General features: G+C 42.6%; 1 protein-coding gene across 1 annotated transcript in view; it reads left to right on the top strand.

The window, feature by feature from the left end:
* The window catches only part of STEAP3 (STEAP3 metalloreductase), an 85,440-nt gene that overhangs the window by 48,690 nt on the left and 18,979 nt on the right, over positions 1-17,771 (top strand). Inside the window, 1 exon segment of the mRNA XM_007494062.2 lies at positions 16,548-17,047. Coding sequence (XP_007494124.2) covers positions 16,548-17,047 — 500 coding nt within the window.

Genomic DNA, 17,771 nt, shown 5'->3' with positions numbered 1-17,771 from the left:
TTTGGGCTTGTCATACACTGTCTTGCTGAGGTCACTTACCCCAAGTCTATTCCACTGATCCTCCTTTCTGTCTCTTAGGCAGTACCAAATTGATTTGATGACCACTGCTTTATAGTATAGTTTGAGATCTGGGACTGCAAGTCCTCCTTCCTTTGCATTTTTTTTTCATTATTTCCCTGGATATCCTTGATCTTTTGTTCTTCCAAATGAACTTTGTTATGTTTTTTTCTAATTTAGTAAAAAAAGTTTTTTGGAAATTCATTGGGTATGGCACTGAATAAATAGATAAATTTGGGTAGGATGTCATTTTTATTATTTTAGATTGTCCTATCCATAAGCTATCAATGTTTTTGCAGTTGTTTAGATCTAGTTTTAATTGTGTGGAGAGTGTTTTATACTTGTGTTCATATAGTTCCTGTGTTTGTCTCGGCAGATAGATTCCTAAGTATTTCATATTGTCTAGGGTGATTCTGAATGGAATTTCTCTTTCTAATTCCTGCTGCTGAGATGTGTTGGAGAGATATAGAAATGCTGATGACTTATGTGGGTTTATTTTGTATCCTGCAACTTTGCTAAAGTTGTTGATTATTTCCATTAGCTTTTTAGTTGATTCTCTAGAATTCTTTAAGTAGACCATCATATCATCTGCAAAGAATGATAGCTTGGTCTCTTCATTGCCAATTTTAATAACTTCAATTTCTTTTTCTTTTCTAATTGCTACTGCTAGTGTTTCTAGTACAATATTAAATAATAGAGGTGATAATGGGCATCCTTGTTTCACTCCTGATCTTATTGGGAAGGCTTCTAGTTTATCCCCATTGCAGATGATGTTGGCTGATGGTTTTAGATAGATACTGTTTATTATTTTTAGGAAAGACACTTCTATTCCTATACTTTCTAGTGTTTTCAATAGGAATGAGTGTTGTATTTTGTCAAAGGCTTTTTCTGCATCTATTGAGATAATCATATGATTTTTGTTGGTTTGTTTGTTCATATGGTCAATTATGTGGATGCTTTTCCTGATATTGAACCATCCTTGCATTCCTGGTATAAATCCCACCTGATCATAATGAATAACCCTGGTGATGACTTGCTGGAGTCTTTTTGCTAGTATCCTATTTAAGATTTTTGCATCTATGTTCATTAAGGAGATTGATCTGTAGTTTTCTTTCTCCGTTTTTGACCTGCCTGGCTTTGGAATCAGTACCATATTTGTGTCATAAAAGGAATTTGGTAGAACTCCTTCTTTGCTTATTATGTCAAATAGTTTGGGATTAGCTGTTCTTTGAATGTTTGATAGAATTCATTTGTGAATCCATCTGGACCTGGGGATTTTTTCTTAGGGAGTTCTTTGATGGCCTGTTGAATTTCTTTTTCTGATATGAGATATTTAAGAATTCTATTTCTTCTTCTGTTAATCTAGGCAGTTTATATTTTTGTAAATATTCATCCATATCACCTAATTGCCATATTTATTGCCATATAATTGGGCAAAATAGTTTTTAATTATTTCCTTAATTTCCTCTTCATTGGAGGTGAGTTCTCCCTTTTCATCTATGATACTGTTAATTTGGTTTTCTTCTTTCCTTTTTTTATTAGATTGACCAGTACTTTGTCTATGTTGTTTGTTTTTTCAAAATACCAGCTTCTAGTCTTATTTATTGGTTCAATAGTTCTATCACTTTCGATTTTATTAATTTCTCCCTTAATTTTTAGGATCCCTTAATTTGGTTTTCTTCTTGGGGTTTTTAATTTCTTTGCTTTCAAGTTTTTTGATGTGCATGTCCAATTCATTGACCTCTGCCCTCCCTAATTTGTTAATATATGAACTCAAGGATATAAATTTTCCCCTGAGCACTGCTTTGGCTGCATCCCATAGAGTTTGAAAGGATGTGTCATCATTGTCATTTTCTTCAATGAAATTAATTGTTTCTATGATTTGTTCTCTAACTGATTTTGGAGAATCATATTATTTAATTTCCTATTAATTTTTGATTTGGCTCTCCATGTACCCTTACTGGTCATTATTTTTGTATATGTAATTTGATCTAATTGTAGCCCTTAAAGAAGAGAGTTTGAATTTTTTAAAAAAAATGTTTTCCCCTTTTCCCTCTCTTTCTTATTTACCTTTTCATGTTTCTCTTGATCTTTGTGTTTGGATATCAAACTTTCTGCTTAGTTCTGGTCTTTTCTTTACAAATACTTGGAAATCTTCTATTTTGTTGAATGCCCATACTTTCCCCTGGAAGTATGTACTCAGTTTTGATGGATAGGTGATTGTTGATTGAAGACCCAGTTCTCTTGCCTTTCTGAATATCATGTTCCAGGCCTTGCAGTACTTCAGTGTGGAAGCTGCCAGGTCTTGTGTGAATCTGATTGGTGCTCCTTGGTATCTGAATTGTGTCTTTTTGGCTTCTTGTAGGATTTTCTCCTTAGCTTGAAAGCTCTGGAGTTTGGCAATTTTATGTTTTCTTCTATTTTGTCAGTCTTTTGACTTTGCTTTATTAATTCTTGCTGTTTTGCCAAATCATTGGTTTCCAGTTGCTCAATTCTGGTCCTTAAGGCCTGGTTTTCTGCTTTAATTTTTTGTTTTCTGCTATAATTTTATCTTCTCTTTGAACCATTTCCCACTTCTCTTACCAGAAGGCTTCCATCTTTTTGATAAGCTCCAATTTAAATTCTTCCAGAACTTGTGGACAATTTCCATTTTTTTAGAAGGTTTTGTCTGTGTTTGAATTTCCTCCTGTATTTCCTCTGTAGCCTGGGTTTTTCCTCCATAAAAATTTTCGAGGGTCACTGTCTTTTTTTTTTTCTTGGAGAGCGTTTGTTGGTCCTGTGTGCAATTTGCCATCACAGTGGAGGTTTTGCCTTCCCTTTTTAGTCAGAAATCTGAGGGAGCTGGGCAAAGTTCTCTGTGTATGGAGTTAAGGAGCAAGGATTTTGCCTAAGGCAAGCTCTCGAATCTCTGCAGCTTCCACTGTTCCGGGGTCTTCTCTGTGCTACCTTCTCTGGAGCCCCCACGGTCTGTGTTCCCCCACCCACTGGGGTTTCAAGTGTAGCTTCTCTCAGGGGTAGGTTTTTGATGGTCTTAGTCAGCTCCCAAGCACCTAGATGTGCCCCTCACTCACTCACTGGTTCTGGTGTGTGCTGGCTCTGGCTCCATAGGTGGAGTGAGGGAGGGTAGATCGGCTCAAGTTTGTCTGGGAGCTTTTTCACCCCCTTATAGTGTGGAAATGCCCAAATCCCACGTACCTTCAATGCTGTGCCCTACTGTAGAATCCATTCTTATGAGAATGTTTTTTGTTTTGTTTTTGTTTTGTTTTGTTTTTGTTTTTGTTTTTTGTCTTTTGAGGTAGTCTATATCGGTGTGTGCTGGGGAGAGGAAGGGTCCCTTGTCTAGACTGCCACCATGCTTACCCAGAAGTCCTCCCATTCCCTCCACTTCTAATTCCTTGCTTTCATGAAAAGAATGGCTATAAATATTTTTGTACAAATAGGTCCTTTACCCTTTTAAAAAAAAACTCTTTGGGATAGATAGTACCACTGTATTTTGGGTCTAGACCTGTAATTCCATCAATTTGGAATTATAGTGAAGAAACTCTTCCTCAGCAATGTCTATCAGCCCCTGGTCTGTAACTTCCAGTCTTATCAAGTTCTTTGGGGACATTGAGAGATTCGGTAACTCTTGTGAGGTTACATAGGTAGTATATCAGAGACAGAACTCAAATTTTGATTCCAAAAATGGCTTTCTGTCCACTCTATGTTGTCTTCAGTACTGTTATTAGGAGTTATAGTTATTAGCATTGTGGAGTTACTAGGATTGAATGGGAGCCAAGTCCATGTATCCTGGGTAGTTTGCTATTCATGGAGTGATTACACTTGTGTTCAAATTCTGGCCACTTTGGGCAAATCATTTGCTCCAAGAGCCTCATTTCCCTCATCTGCCAAAAAAAAAAAAGGACAAGCTCTAGAGCCCTTTCGAGTTCCAAATGGATGCTTATGATCCATTCCGCACCATGCTGTCTTCCAGAGTGAGCTTTGAATCTCCTTGGGACTTTCAGGAACTATTTAGGACTTTCAAAGCATCTGATGCTATGCCGGGTGCTGTAAGGCACAGAGGAGCAGCATAAAGTATTTTCCCTGCCCTTTTGGAAAAGTTTACTTTCTGATAGGACAGATAAATGAGACAGACACACATGAAACAATGAGGCAGTAGATGAAACCAAAACAAGTGCTGCCAATTCCAAATCATTTACCCCCTTTACCACTCTTCTGCCTTGGAACCAATGCACAGTGTTGATTCTGAAATGGAAGGTAAGAGTTTTTAAAAAAAGTATCCGAGGTGTCAGAGTTCAAATGAGGGCAAGGTCGGTGTGGTCAAGAGTGATCTGGGAAGGCTTTCTAGGGTAAGTAGAACTTGAGTTGGCCCACTAAATAAAACTGGGAAGATCATATTAAATCCAGGAATAGCAAACACATGAGAAAACCAGCTCCACAGGGCTCCGTGTCACATCTGACTGTCCACAAAAGGCCTTTGAATAGGGATTGCTTTGTCTCTTGTGTCTCTTCCTGAGTCCCAGGCCTCGTGCTTGACTCAGATAGCAACAGGTGTCGGTAAGTGTTGGTAGGGTTCACCTGCCTTTGAAAATCCCACAGTGTCACAGAGGAGGAGATTGGGGAACAGCATTAGGGCGCAGCCTTGAACCCCTGTAAGACTGGATAGGCCTAAAACTCCTAATCATTCCTTATAGAACAAGAAAGTATCTAGGGGAGAGGAGGTTGGTGACTGGAGAGAGAGAGAGGGACAGACAGACAGACAGACACAGAGACAGTCAGCAAGGCTTTTGGCAAGAAGATAAATTGGGGAGGAAGGTGAAACATGGCCAAAATAGTTGACTCGATACAGTGGGCAGCCCTTAGAGTATTCACCCATCAGAACCTCAGCAGCCCCAAGTTGCCCAGAGAAGCAGAGTACTTTATCCAGGGTCACAGGACTAATTAGTGATAGGTCTGGGACTTGAACCCTTATACTTTTCCCATTGCACAGTGTCTCTGCACTCTAGTTGCCTGAATTGGACACCTGGATGAAAACATGCCTCTTAAAGGCCACTATCAACACATGCTTCCCACTCTTTCCAGCCCCCAAACAGAGAAGCATTTTCCTTCATTGTCTGCTATCAAAGTACACACTACCTCCGGGCCATTATCTTATGGCCCATTTTTAGAAATTTCATAGTCTTTCCATTTGGCAGAGAACACAGCGTATTGATTTAGCTGCATCTATTTCTGCTTTTCACAGAAGAAAAGTAGGAGAAAAAAGAAAAGAAAGAAAAAAATGAGGGGGTCCCTGCTGACTGGTAATTAACTGGATAAGAGCAGTGGAGTCAAGGAGCAGCCCCCAAGAGGAGGCAATAGCACCGGCGTGGTGCTTAAGTACAGTCTTTGGTGCTCTTCGTAAAGATCTCTTTGAGCCTCTTACAAAGACAGTAAAAACAGATTATTTGCCCTGGAAATCAGCTTCATTTTTTTTTTTAAGAAGCCGTGTGGAGCGGTGGGAAGAGAACTGGTTTTGAAGTCGGGAGACCTTTCTTTGAGCCCTGAATCTGTGTTTTACTAGCTGTGTGAGCAGGGTGAAAGACACGTTGCCTTTCTGAGCCTCGGGTCACTTAATTTCTCTTTGTCTCAGTTGCTTCTGTTAAATGTGGGCTCAAAACAAGAGAACCTGGCCTTTGGCATGAAAACACCATGTCAACCATAATGTGCTGTGTAAATGTAAGTGGTCGTCTGGCGGAGACAGGGCACAGTGGAGCATTTTTCAAGGGTTTACTTCTCGATTGCATTGGCTAGCTCTTTTTCTTTCCTTCCTTGGCTTACCAGTTCTTCTGTTAAGCCCTAGGCCTTTATTGTTCTCTAGAAGAGTCATTTTCCCAAACCCCTCAAGACCCGCATCCTTGGTGAAACCATCCTGAGAAAATCCCCAGGAGCTTGACGAACTCAATCCTAAGGAGAAAGGGCTTGAAACAGGCTGCAGAACCAGAAGGTACCAAACTCATTTACATGAAACAAAGGCAAACAAAACGTTTCTAACCAAGGCTTGAACTCATTGAAGGTTTTGCTTGAGCCACAACCAAAGTAGTGAGTTTTCTAAAAATGCCTGCAACCAGACAAAATATTTTTCTAATTTAAAATTTAATCAGTGAGATTCATTCTAGTTCTCAGTCTAAGGATTCCAAAGATGTAAAAGATTTGTACTGTAGAAGTTAGAAAATAGCTGGGAGGGGGGAGGGAGAGAGGGAGGAAGAGAGACAGAGGCACAGAGAGAAGGGAGGGAGGGGGAGAGAAAAAGGGGGAGAGAGAAGGGAGGGAGGGGGAGAGAGAAAAAGGGGGAGAGAGAGGAGGGAGAGAGGAAGAGGGAGGGAGGGGAGAAAGGGAGAGGGAGGAAGAAATAGAGAGAGGGAGGAAGAGAGAAAGGGGAGAGAGAGAGAAGGAGGAAGAGGGAGAGAGAGGGGAGAAAGGGAGAGGGAGGAAGAGATATAGAGAGAGGGAGGAAGAGAGGGGAGATAAAAGGGGAGAGAGGGAGAGAGAGAGAGGGAGGGAGGGAGGAAGAGAGAGAGAGAGAAAGGGGGAGAGAGAGAGGAGGGAGAGAAGAAGAGGGAGAGAGGGGGGAGAGAGGAGAGAGGGGAGAAAGGGGAGATAAAAGGGGAGAGAGGGGGAGGGAGACAGAGAGAGAGAGAGAGAGAGAGAGAAAGAGAGAGAGAGAGAGAGAGAGAGAGGGATAGTGGAAAGGAGAGGGGAGTGTGTGTGAGAAGAAGACTAGGGGAGAACAGACAGACCAAAAAGTGCCAAGGACCTGCAGATTCCTAAATTACTTGGGTAATTGCTTTGGCAAGATTTGGCAAGCATGAATAGTCATGCTTCTGACAGTTTGTACTTGATGGTAATCCCAGGATAATGGGAAAGGATTAGGGATGGGGTGGTAGGCTAGAAGAAGAGAAAACTAAACAATAGCTGGAAACAATTTTAGATTATCTAACTCCTTTTATAGATAAGGATACTGAGGCTCAGAAAGGTCATCTGACTTAAGGTCAGTGGGGAGCCAAGATTAGATCTATATGACTTTGGACAAGTTGCTTCCTGTCTTTGGGTCTCAATTTGTCAAAATAAGGGTGTCAAATAAATCAGCCCTTCTTAACTTGCAGTCTGTGAATGTGTGTGTGTATACACCCCTGTATTTTTTGTAGATAACTATATTTTAATATGATTAGTTTCCTTTATAATCCATTTTGTTTTATGTATTTAAAAAGATTATTCTGAGAATGAGTTTATAGGTTTTACCAAACTGCCAAGGGGGTCTACGACACAGGAAAGTCAGTCAGTGCTTGCTACATCCCTATGATATGCTGTGTAAGCACTTGGGATACAAAGAAAAGTAAAAAATAACCTCTGCTCTCAGAGTGGAAACCCCTTGCTACAGAATTCCTGAGCTCCTTTCCAACTCTAAAGTCCCATGAAACTGCTTGTAAAGTCTCCTGGCTCCCAGTCCACATGTGTCTGCAGGCTCCCTCCCATCTTCTATGAGAAGCCTTTCCTGATCTCCTTACCTGCTAGTGTCTTTCCACTAGTGGCTATCTCCAGTTTATTTTGTCTGTATTTCTACAAATATACATGGTTGTTTTCAGGTTGTCTCTCTCCTCCATTAGATTGGGAACTTCTTGAGAGCAGGGACTATCTTTTGCTTTTCTTTGCATCCCCACCATTTAGCACAGTGGCTGGTCCATAGCAGATACTTAATGAATACTTATTGATAGGAGCAGCTAAGTGACTCAGTGGTAGAATTCCAGGCTTGGAGAGGAGAGGTCTTGAGTTCAAATGTGGCCCCAGACACTTCCTAGCTGTGTGACACCAGGTGAGTCACTTAACCCCAATTGCCTAGCACTTATCACTCTTCTTATATTTTGTGCTGCCTCTAAGAAGGAAAGGGGGTGTTTTGGTCACTTTTTTCTTTTTTTACAAATAAATAAATAAATGCTTATTGACTGACTAGGTAGTTAACTGTAATCCCTACTTAGCAGGATTTGCTATTTCTTCTTCTTTTTTTAAAGAAGAAGGTTTTTTAAACCCTTCCCACTGGGTATTGTTTCTAAGGCAGAAGAGCGGTAAGGGCTGGGCTACTCAATTGGAGTTAAGTGACTTGCCCAGGGTAACACACCTAGGCAATGTCTGAGTTCACATTTGATCCCAGGACCTCCCATCTCTAGGCCTGACTCTCAATCCACTAAGCCACCCAGCAGCCCCCCTATTTCTTCTAATTAACTAACACATTTCCCTTCCCTCAGCACATTCTTTCTTCCGTGACCTCAGTGGTTGGAGGAGAGATCCAGACCCTTTAGAGTCTCTTCCTTTCTCCCATTACTCCTATATGGAAAGGGTCAGTTGGATTGCAACAATATGGTGGGGAGAACAGAGGGAGGGACAGATGAAGATGAAGTCATAAATAATGTGTCCCCTACCCAGTGCCTGGCACATAAATATGGCACTTACTGAATGTGCCAATTTGGTGGAAGGATAAACATAAGAAATTACTTTGTTTCTTGAGCCTGTTTTTTTTTACATGTCAACTCATTTGACACTTATTGAGAAATTCACCATATGCTTAGGTGTTATGGGTGATACAACAACAAATCCAACCGGGTGCCTGATCTCATGGCGTTCCTAGTGTGGGGAAGAAGGCAAGGACGTAGGTGGATACTGATAATACAAGGTAGAATGTGATAAGTACAGTATTGAGACATAAACAAAACACTCTAGGAGAACAATTGAGAGGCCACATCTGGCTGGGGAGAATCAGGGAGGGTTTCTAGGAGGAAGTGGCATTTATTCTGAGACATGAAAACCAGATGGGATACAGCATCATTTCAGGTAGGGCAGAGTTCAAAAAAACAAACTGGACATATAATGGAGAACATTTCGCAAACCATTTGAATACAGCTATTGTTGTTATTATTCATTCCTCCACTTCACAAGCACTTGATTTGTTTCTAGTTTAGGCTATGTTAGAAGTAGGGCTATAAATATTTTGGTTTACTTTGATTTACTTTCCCAAGTAGTTCCAAATTAGTTCATAGGCCAATCTACAGTGTATTAGTGGGGGATAAAGTTCTACCTTCTACAGGAAGACTTTTCCAACTCTTCTTAATTCTAGTACCTTCCCACTGTTGGTTTTTTCCAATTGACCCCGTATCTATCCTGCTGGTACCTAACTTTTTTCCTCAGTGTAACAGTGGGGCCCATCTTCCCCAGCCCCTCCAACACTGTCTCCTTCCTCCCTCCATCTGTTGCTGTTTGGATGGCTCTGCACGAAAACCTCAGAGTTGTGTTAATTTACATTTCTCCATTTCTCTTCTCTGTGGGGTTAGGAAATGACTCCTCCTTTTTTCCACTGACTGTCAGAAGCCTTCATTCTGAAAGCAAAACCATCCCCAAGTTTATGAGCGATGCAGAGGCAGGAAAAACCCTGCCCCTTCCCCTTGTCTCGAGAGTGCTTGTCAGCGAGGGGTCACTTGGTGTATAAGGAAGGCCGTGGATGCAGAATGCTCTGGGTGTTCAGGGCACACGGCCCAGCTGGGATGGTCAGAGAATAAGAGCAACGCTTTACAAAGTGCTTCCTTTCCCTACAATAACCCTATGTCTGAAGTGTAACCCCAGCTCAGGGGTGTGGGACGGTGCCCGAACGGTCAGCCCTGCGATGCTGCTTGCTGAGAATGGGGCAGTAACCCCTATTACAGGAGAAATGTATTTCTAGGACAGGGAAAAGGCAGAGATCAAATTAGTGGGTTGGTGGCTTGGGAGCACATCCATTCAGAATACCTGTATGCACTCGACTAGGATCCTCCCATCCACAGGCCCTTCCAGAAGATGGCTCTGCCCCTGCCCAGGAGGGCGCCACCAGCAGAGCTTACTGGGCCTTCCTGGACCAGGCCCTGAGACGGATGAGAAAACCAAGGCCCACTGGTTTGCCCTAACGACACAGCTAGTAAATGTCTGAGCTGGGAGGGATGCTCAGGTCTTTGGAATCCAGGATCGGTGCTCTTTTCCATGCTACCATTCCACCTCAGAGAGGGTTCATGGAAGGAGGGAGGGTAGACCTTAATCTAGGCCTGTAAAGATAGGTAGACTTTTGTTAAATGGCGAGGAAGGAAGGGATTAAAGAGGGTGGATAGGCTATGCTGGGAAACTGCAAAGTATAAATAGGGAACAGTGAGCAAATGGTAGCAAATTAATAGTAAATAAATCCAGAAAGATCCTAGATTTTAGAGCCAGAAGGCTCCTTAAAAAGCACCTTGTCTGACGCCTTTATTTTATAGATGAAGAAACAAGAGCTCACAGAGGTGGACCAATGGGTAGCAATGAACAAAGGCAATCTCCAAAGCCAGTATATGACAAAAGATAGATTTAGGACTAGGTTGTAAAAGGCCTTGAATATCAGGCTAAGTTTTCACATCATCCTGACATTGGGAAGGGAAGGGAAAGGAAGAAAGTGTTGGCTCAGGTAGAAATGAGGTACAGGCTAAGGATATTACTATTTAAAGTTATCTCCAAAAGCCTCTCTCTGATTTTTACGAATGCTTGTCCCATGGCCACGGAGGCTGTTTCTGCAGGGACCTAGGAGTCTATTACCATTGAAATCACCTGGCAGGGGGCCCTTCAGCAGCAGAATCAGATTGAAGGGGTTGTGACACTAGGCCTGAATTTACACATCACCTTTAGGTTTTGTTCCTTGTTTCTCAGATATCTCCCAGCAAAAATGAGAAAAACAATGTTACAGACTCTAGAGCAAGGGCTCTTCGCCTGGGGTCTGGGAACTTGTTTGTGGGGTTTTTAAATATTTTTTCACTATTTTAATATAATTTATTTTCTTTGCAATTCTACATATTTTATTTAAGGTATGTGTGCCATTCTAAGAAGGGTTCCCTGTTTTCTCAGACTGCTAAAGGGGACCAACATACAAACAAGGTTACTTAAGAACTCCAGCTTTTTTTAAGGTGGGGGAGCTCCTCCGACTCACAGTCCTGGTTATTTGGCCCTTGTTGTATACTTAGGGTTTTTCAGGGAATTGCATTCTCAGGACCATCACCATATAACCACAGCAATATTTCCTTTTTCTGGCAACCGTGGCTATACAGCCCAAATATAAGCCAGAAAAAGGCCCCTGCTCTAAGCAACCATAAGATGCCATCAAGTCCCTTCCCGGTGGCTCACATGATTGACTCATAGGGAAGCCATGCCTGTTTACTTTGCCTTTACGCAGAATTCTAACAAGGGTGAAGATCTTTCTAATTTTCCATTAGATTAGCAGCAGCAAATTAGAAAGAGAGGGAGGGCTGCTCCAGACAGGCATGGCGACAGAGGAAGGAAGAAACTGCACTAAGAATATGCAGTAAACAATCCCATCCACCTCAGTGGTTCCAGAGAAGATGACTTATTGCAAGATGACCGCTGCCGCTGTTCACGGTGACCCACCTCTGCCAACAAGAAACGGTTACAGTCTATTCATCCTGCTTTCTTTTAGAATGAGTAACATATTTAGGCCGGGAATAGTGGCTTGTGTCTGTTCAGGAGAGGCACACTGCAGGGGGCCAAAAGGCACTTGGGCAGCCTCACGAAGTCCAGTATGGAGGGGGAGCCCTTTGGGGCAGCCAGGCCAGAAAAATAGCAGGTTCAGTCCTTCTGTGCTGACCCCAGGAGCAGCTGTTGTGCTTACAGCCTGGGAGAATGATAACAATATGGAGGAGAAAGGAGAGGAAACGTAATATTTTTCAAAATGATTTCCATAAAAAATTAATAAATAAAATCTGATTGAGTGCTTGAAGGAATGCCTTCATGTACTATGGTTACCTGGAAAAAAATCCCTCCAAAGAAGCCCAGTAAATGAAAGGTTACGGTGATCATGCCACATTACTTTAACAGCCTTGCTCACAGGAGGAAGGCAGAACAGCACGGTTTATCTGTTTCATAGAGAAGGAAATTGAAACACAGAGAAAGCAAGTTGTTTATCCAAGATCCCAAGCCTAGTAAAGACTCTCTTTGTAACCCTAACATCTAGCCAAGTGTTTTGCACAGAGTTCACCTCTTAAAACTCCTGTTGGATTGAATAGGATTGAATTGGATCAGACCATCAACAAGTATTTCTCAAGTGCTTCCTCCATGCTAACACTAGGTATACAAAGAATGAACTAATCTTACTCTCAAGAAGTTATCGTATCGTAATGATTGAAGACAGATTATACATTGAGGAAAAGAATCAAGTTGTATTCCTTTTTAAAAATCTTTGGTGCCTAACTCTACACGTAGCAGGTTTACAAGCAGTGGTTATGGAATTGAACCAGTCTCTTGACTCTTAGCCCGGTATTGTTTTATTTTTCTTCCATTAGGACATTCCCCCCCCCCCCCCCCCATTTTTTTAAGTGATCAGCCATTTAAATTTTCTAAGTTTATTTTTTGAAGACTGGATCTCCCTCTTTCATACAGGCTAGAAGCATAGGGGTTACACATAGACTCAATTCTACTACTAATCAGTAATCAGTTGGAGTTGTCCCCTCTTTTTTGTGATGCATATTTTCATTGTTGCTATAAATGTTATTGGTGCTTCTTGACTTTACATGTTCGTTATTGTTGACCTTTCCATTAGTATGGTCATCATGCAAATTATTCTCCTGATTTAATTTACTTTTCTATATACTTATTTATACAAGTCTTCCCAAATTTGTTTTCTTTCTGAATTCTTTTTATTTTTCATTTCTTACAGCACAGTAATATTCTATTACATGTACTCTAATTTGTTCAACCATTCTCCAATGAGTAGACACCTACTTTGATTTTTTTCAGTTTGTTTCTTGTAACCATAAACAGCACTTAATTATTTTGTTTCATATGGGACTGTTCTATATGCCCAAACAGTGGAACCTCTGGGTCAAAATGATTTAAAATGACCATAGATAGAATAAAAGACCTAGGAGACTCCATGCCAAAACAAACCCAGGAATGATGTGAACATAATTAAAAAATACTTTTTACACAAATAAAGTCAGATTTAAATAATAGGTATTACCAATATAATTAAAATGACAATTCTAACTAAGCTGATCTACTTATTCAGTGCTATCCCAATTAAATTACCAAAATGTATATTGTTTTAAATTGTGTAGAAATACCTCCTTATAGGGCTTTTTAGACCTATCAGACACAGACCACAAAATAGAGGGGTTGAACAGTAACTTAAAACCTATTTGATTTTTTTTTTAAGAATATTTTTCCATGGTTCCATGATTCATGATCTCCCCTCCTTTCCTCCCCTCTCCTGAAACAGACAAGCAGTTCCACTGGGTTATACATGTATCATTGTCAAAACCTATTTCAATGTTTTTCATATTTTGATTTAGTTTTTAGTATTCAAAAAGGGCGACCTATTCTGTAGCCAGTGTTTAGCCCCAAAGCAAAGTACTCCCTTGCCCCTACCCTAATGCCCTCCTAGCTGCCTGACCCTGTTTAATCTGCAGGCTCTCAGAGATCACAAATTCTTTTAAATTTTAGCCCACATCAGATAGAAATTAGACTACGTGATCCCTGAAGTCCATTCCAAGTCGGTGGGACTCCATGAAATCGTTTTTTGGCTCATCTGCAGCTCTGCTTACCCCTTCCATAGCTTTCCTGTTAGTCCAGCTGATTGAGAGTTGAGTAAATTGGTAAACTGTGACCCAGGTCCAAGGGGTGGGATCCAGATGGCGTTTTAAGCCCTCAGAGGATACAGACATTGTGTCTTCTGTGCCAGGTGACACGTGCAGCATGGTGAGCGTGGAGTTACAGTGACAGTGCCCTCGGCTGCCCTGGGTGACTGTGTGCAGTACGGCCTGTACTGAGGATCCCTGTCTGACAGACGGTGCAGTTTGATACCCCCCTTGCCTCATCTCCTGAATCTCTTACTACATCAGCCCCTCTCCCGTGGAGTTCAAAATCTAGATGTCCGCAGGTCAGAGGGACCTTTGCCAGTCACCCACTCATGCCCGTGCTTTTAGATGCTTTCGGGCAACAAGGAATAATAATAACATTTATCTAGGTCTTTACAGCTTGCAAAATGCTTTGTATTTTCTTCCCCATTTAAGCCTCCTAATACCTCTGAGGTAGGTGGTAGTCCTAAGTGACAGAAGCATAAAGTGAGGTTTAAGGGATTTGTCTAGGATCACGTTGGCTTAATGAGTAGAACAGGGTACAGCGCAGGACTGGAAGGGGTAAGGAGAAGAAGAGAATTGTCAGGCTTGGGCCCTGGGGACCTGGGGGATCGGGGTGTACACCCTGGGATCAGGGAGTCTGGTGTCCAGCACAGGGATCTGGCTGTGAAAGAGGCTCCAGAGAAGTCGGTGTGGGCCAGAAGAGTGGGGAAGGCATCCTGTGTGAAAGGGCACATGAGCTGGGAGAGAGGAAGGTTCTACATCCCAGAGACTGACGTCTGGTATCTGTTCATTCCCCTTGACGTGGCCAAAGTCTTTTTTCTTTAAGGATCATCGAATTTTCATGGAATCATAAAATGTGATCTATGGCAGGAGCTTGAGCAATAGTAATAGTCTCTTCTAACCTCCTCATTGTGCAGTGAGAAAGCCGTGGCCCAGAGAGTTGAGGTCACTTACCCACCTAATTAGAGGCAGAGCCAGACTGATTACTCAGGTCTCCAGACTTTACATTTCTACTAGGTCACTCTGACTTTTTTCGGAAAGTCAAAAACAGCCCAAAATAACACCTCCCAGGACTAATTAGACCTTGTGATTTTATTCTTAGGGGTATTATTGGTGGCCCATGAAAAATCTTATTTTTCAATTTACTGAAGCTTTAGGGCTTTGATTTGAAGCATACACACATTTTTTTTTCCTATCTTTTCACCTATTCAATGGTGCCTCCTTTCTACCTCCCTTTTCATTTCTCTAACAAAAATCTACTTTCAAGGTGAAAGTAAAAGAAAGAAGGAATCACAGGGTAATAAATAAGAGCTGAAAAGGAACTCATATGGGGAAACTGAGGCCCAGGGAGGTTAAGTGGTCAAGCCTAACGTCATGCAGAGAGTGAGTGGCAGAGCTAGGATTCAATTTAGGTCCTTTGACTATAAATCTAAGACTTTTTATTGTCTACAGCTTTGTGTCTACTATTAGGAGAAGAGTCAAGTACCCCTGCATGCATGCATGCACACACTCCCTCCTCCTTCCCTCAAGACAGTCTAAATGAAAGGGTAGAGGCTGAATCCATTACATTTCTTCTGGGCCCTATGGCCACAGTCATGGGCTGGTACAGTGATATTCTAGGTGGCCCTGTCTCCCCACACTTCTCTTTGACAGGTTTTATCCAGAAAGGTAGAAAATCATGGGGTAATCAGAAGGGGATACTAACTCTAGCCTTGCCACTGATGTGATCCTGAAAACGGTGCTTTACTTTAGGACTCAGTTTCTGTATTATAAAATGAAGAGGTGAGCCAGCTTGAACACTCTGAACAGATGACAGTGACATGGGGGCAAGGAAGGAAAGCAGGTGCTGTGTACATATGCCTGTGAAAAAAGAGATGGGCAACCCATGATCAGAGTGAAAAAATACTGGCTTAGGAGTCCGCAGATCTGAATTCTAAACTCAGCCTTGCCCTCAGCTTGCTGGGACACTTTTTATCATCGGGAATCCCTTTTTGAAATGCAAATGCCCTTGATGGGGTCATGTAACAAGGTGTTTTCAACAAATATTTTAAGGGTGGATGATTTTATACATGTCCAGGGAGACCAGATCACCTTATGGTGTGGAGCTAAAAGAGGAGGCTAGGTGGGTACCCTGGATAAATTTCATTGACTTTACATGTTTTTAAACCCTAACAAGGCAGTCAGGGTAAGTGACTTGCCCAGGGTCAGATTTCAGCTGTCTGGGAGCTATCTACTGTGCTACTTAGCTGCCCCATTGACTTTGCTTTTCATAGAAATTGCCTTGACCATAGAAATCTCTACTCCTTATCATAAAATGAAAAGTTTATCATTCACGACTATCTGCAGTTATTATTGTGAGGCATTACATTCTTTTGGGGTCAATATTTCCATCAGTTTCCTCTCTGGACATAGAATCAGACTTTCATTCCACATTACCATCCCTAAACACACACACACACACACACACACACACACACACACACACACACACACAGTGACAACAACAATGTAGGGGGTATAGAATTCTGGGATTTCCCAAATACATCCTTAAATCCTTCCTCTGTCCTCCTTCATGAGTTTTTTTGTGTTGTTTTTTTTTTAACCCTTACCTCCCATCTTAGAATCAATACTGTGTATTGGTTGTAAGGCAGAAGAGTGGTGAGGGCTAGGCAATGGGGGGTTAAGTGACTTGTCCAGGGTCACACAGCTGGGAAGTGTCTGAGGCCGGATTCTTCATGAGTTTTGTGGTAAAGACTTGGGACAGACAATGGAGTATTAAGGAAGGGAGAGTCGGCTAACGCTGCTTGTTTTTCATTTCAGCTGAGAGGATGTCTGGAGATATGGACAAGCCTTTAATTTCCCATCAGCTTTTGCAGAGCAACCTCAACCTCACAGAGATTCCCAGCCAGAACCAGACTGTGGGCATCCTGGGCAGTGGGGACTTTGCCCGTTCTCTGGCCACACGCCTGGTGGGCTCAGGCTTTGGGGTCTTGGTGGGGAGCCGCAACCCCAAAAGAACAGCAGGATTGTTCCCTGCTGCAGCCCAAGTCACCTTCCAGGCAGAGGCTGTGAGCGTGCCTGAAATCATCTTTGTGGCCATGTACCGGGAGCACTACTCCACCCTCTGTGGCTTGAGCGACCTGCTGGCGGGCAAGATCCTTGTGGACGTGAGCAACAGCACCGAGCAGGAGCACCTGCAGCAACGGGACTCCAACGCCGAGCACCTTGCCTCTCTCTTCCCTACGTGCACAGTTGTCAAGGCCTTCAATGTCATCTCTGCCTGGACCCTGCAGGCAGGCCCACGAGACGGGAACAAACAGGTGGGCTGGTGAGGGAAAGGAAATGGGAGGAAGGGTTTGGGGAGGCGAGGAGGGACTGTTTCTCAGATTAGATCCAGAATTCTGAACATCGCGCAGAGGGTGGTCACTGCACTAAGTCAGAGGTAGAGAATCATGGTAGAGATGGACGTCTAAAGGGTATTTGCAGCTCAGGCGAGCGTCGGGGACTTTCATGCAAAACAGCAAACCGATGTGGTAGAGAAAGAAGGTAGATCCACATACAAGCGTGGCACTTACAGCTTTCACTAATACGAGGATTGCTCTGGTGTTTCATCTGCACATCGTCCTGGGTTGTGCTGTAGGCGATAGAGAAATAGAGCAGGCACGGATTGTGCCTTCAGGAGCTCACACGGGAGGCGGTGAGAGAAGATTAACAGTGAGAGGCTAATGTGACGGCGTCTAATAACTTCCTAATTGAGAAAGGGTTCAGAACCCAGAAGAGAGGAAGCCGGGTAGGACTTGGAGTAATTGCAGAAAAGGAGATTGCTTTGGGCAGAGTAAGATTTGGATCCGGGGAGGGGGGGAGAACACGGGGACAAGAATCAAGAAACGTTTATTGGCGTCTGCTCTGTCAGGCGTCAGTTACACACGACGTAAGGCAGTCCCTGCCCCTGAGAAATGGACAGAGTTAGGTGAGAAGCCAGAGGAGGCGGGAGGGCACGAGAAGGTACTTGTGATGGGCGAGGCGGAGAAGTCCCAAAGTGCA

The sequence above is a fragment of the Monodelphis domestica genome, chromosome 4 (assembly GCF_027887165.1).
Source record: "Monodelphis domestica isolate mMonDom1 chromosome 4, mMonDom1.pri, whole genome shotgun sequence".
NCBI lineage: Eukaryota > Metazoa > Chordata > Mammalia > Didelphimorphia > Didelphidae > Monodelphis > Monodelphis domestica.
Note: the sequence above shows the minus strand (reverse complement) of the source record. Positions and strands in the feature narration are given on the sequence as shown.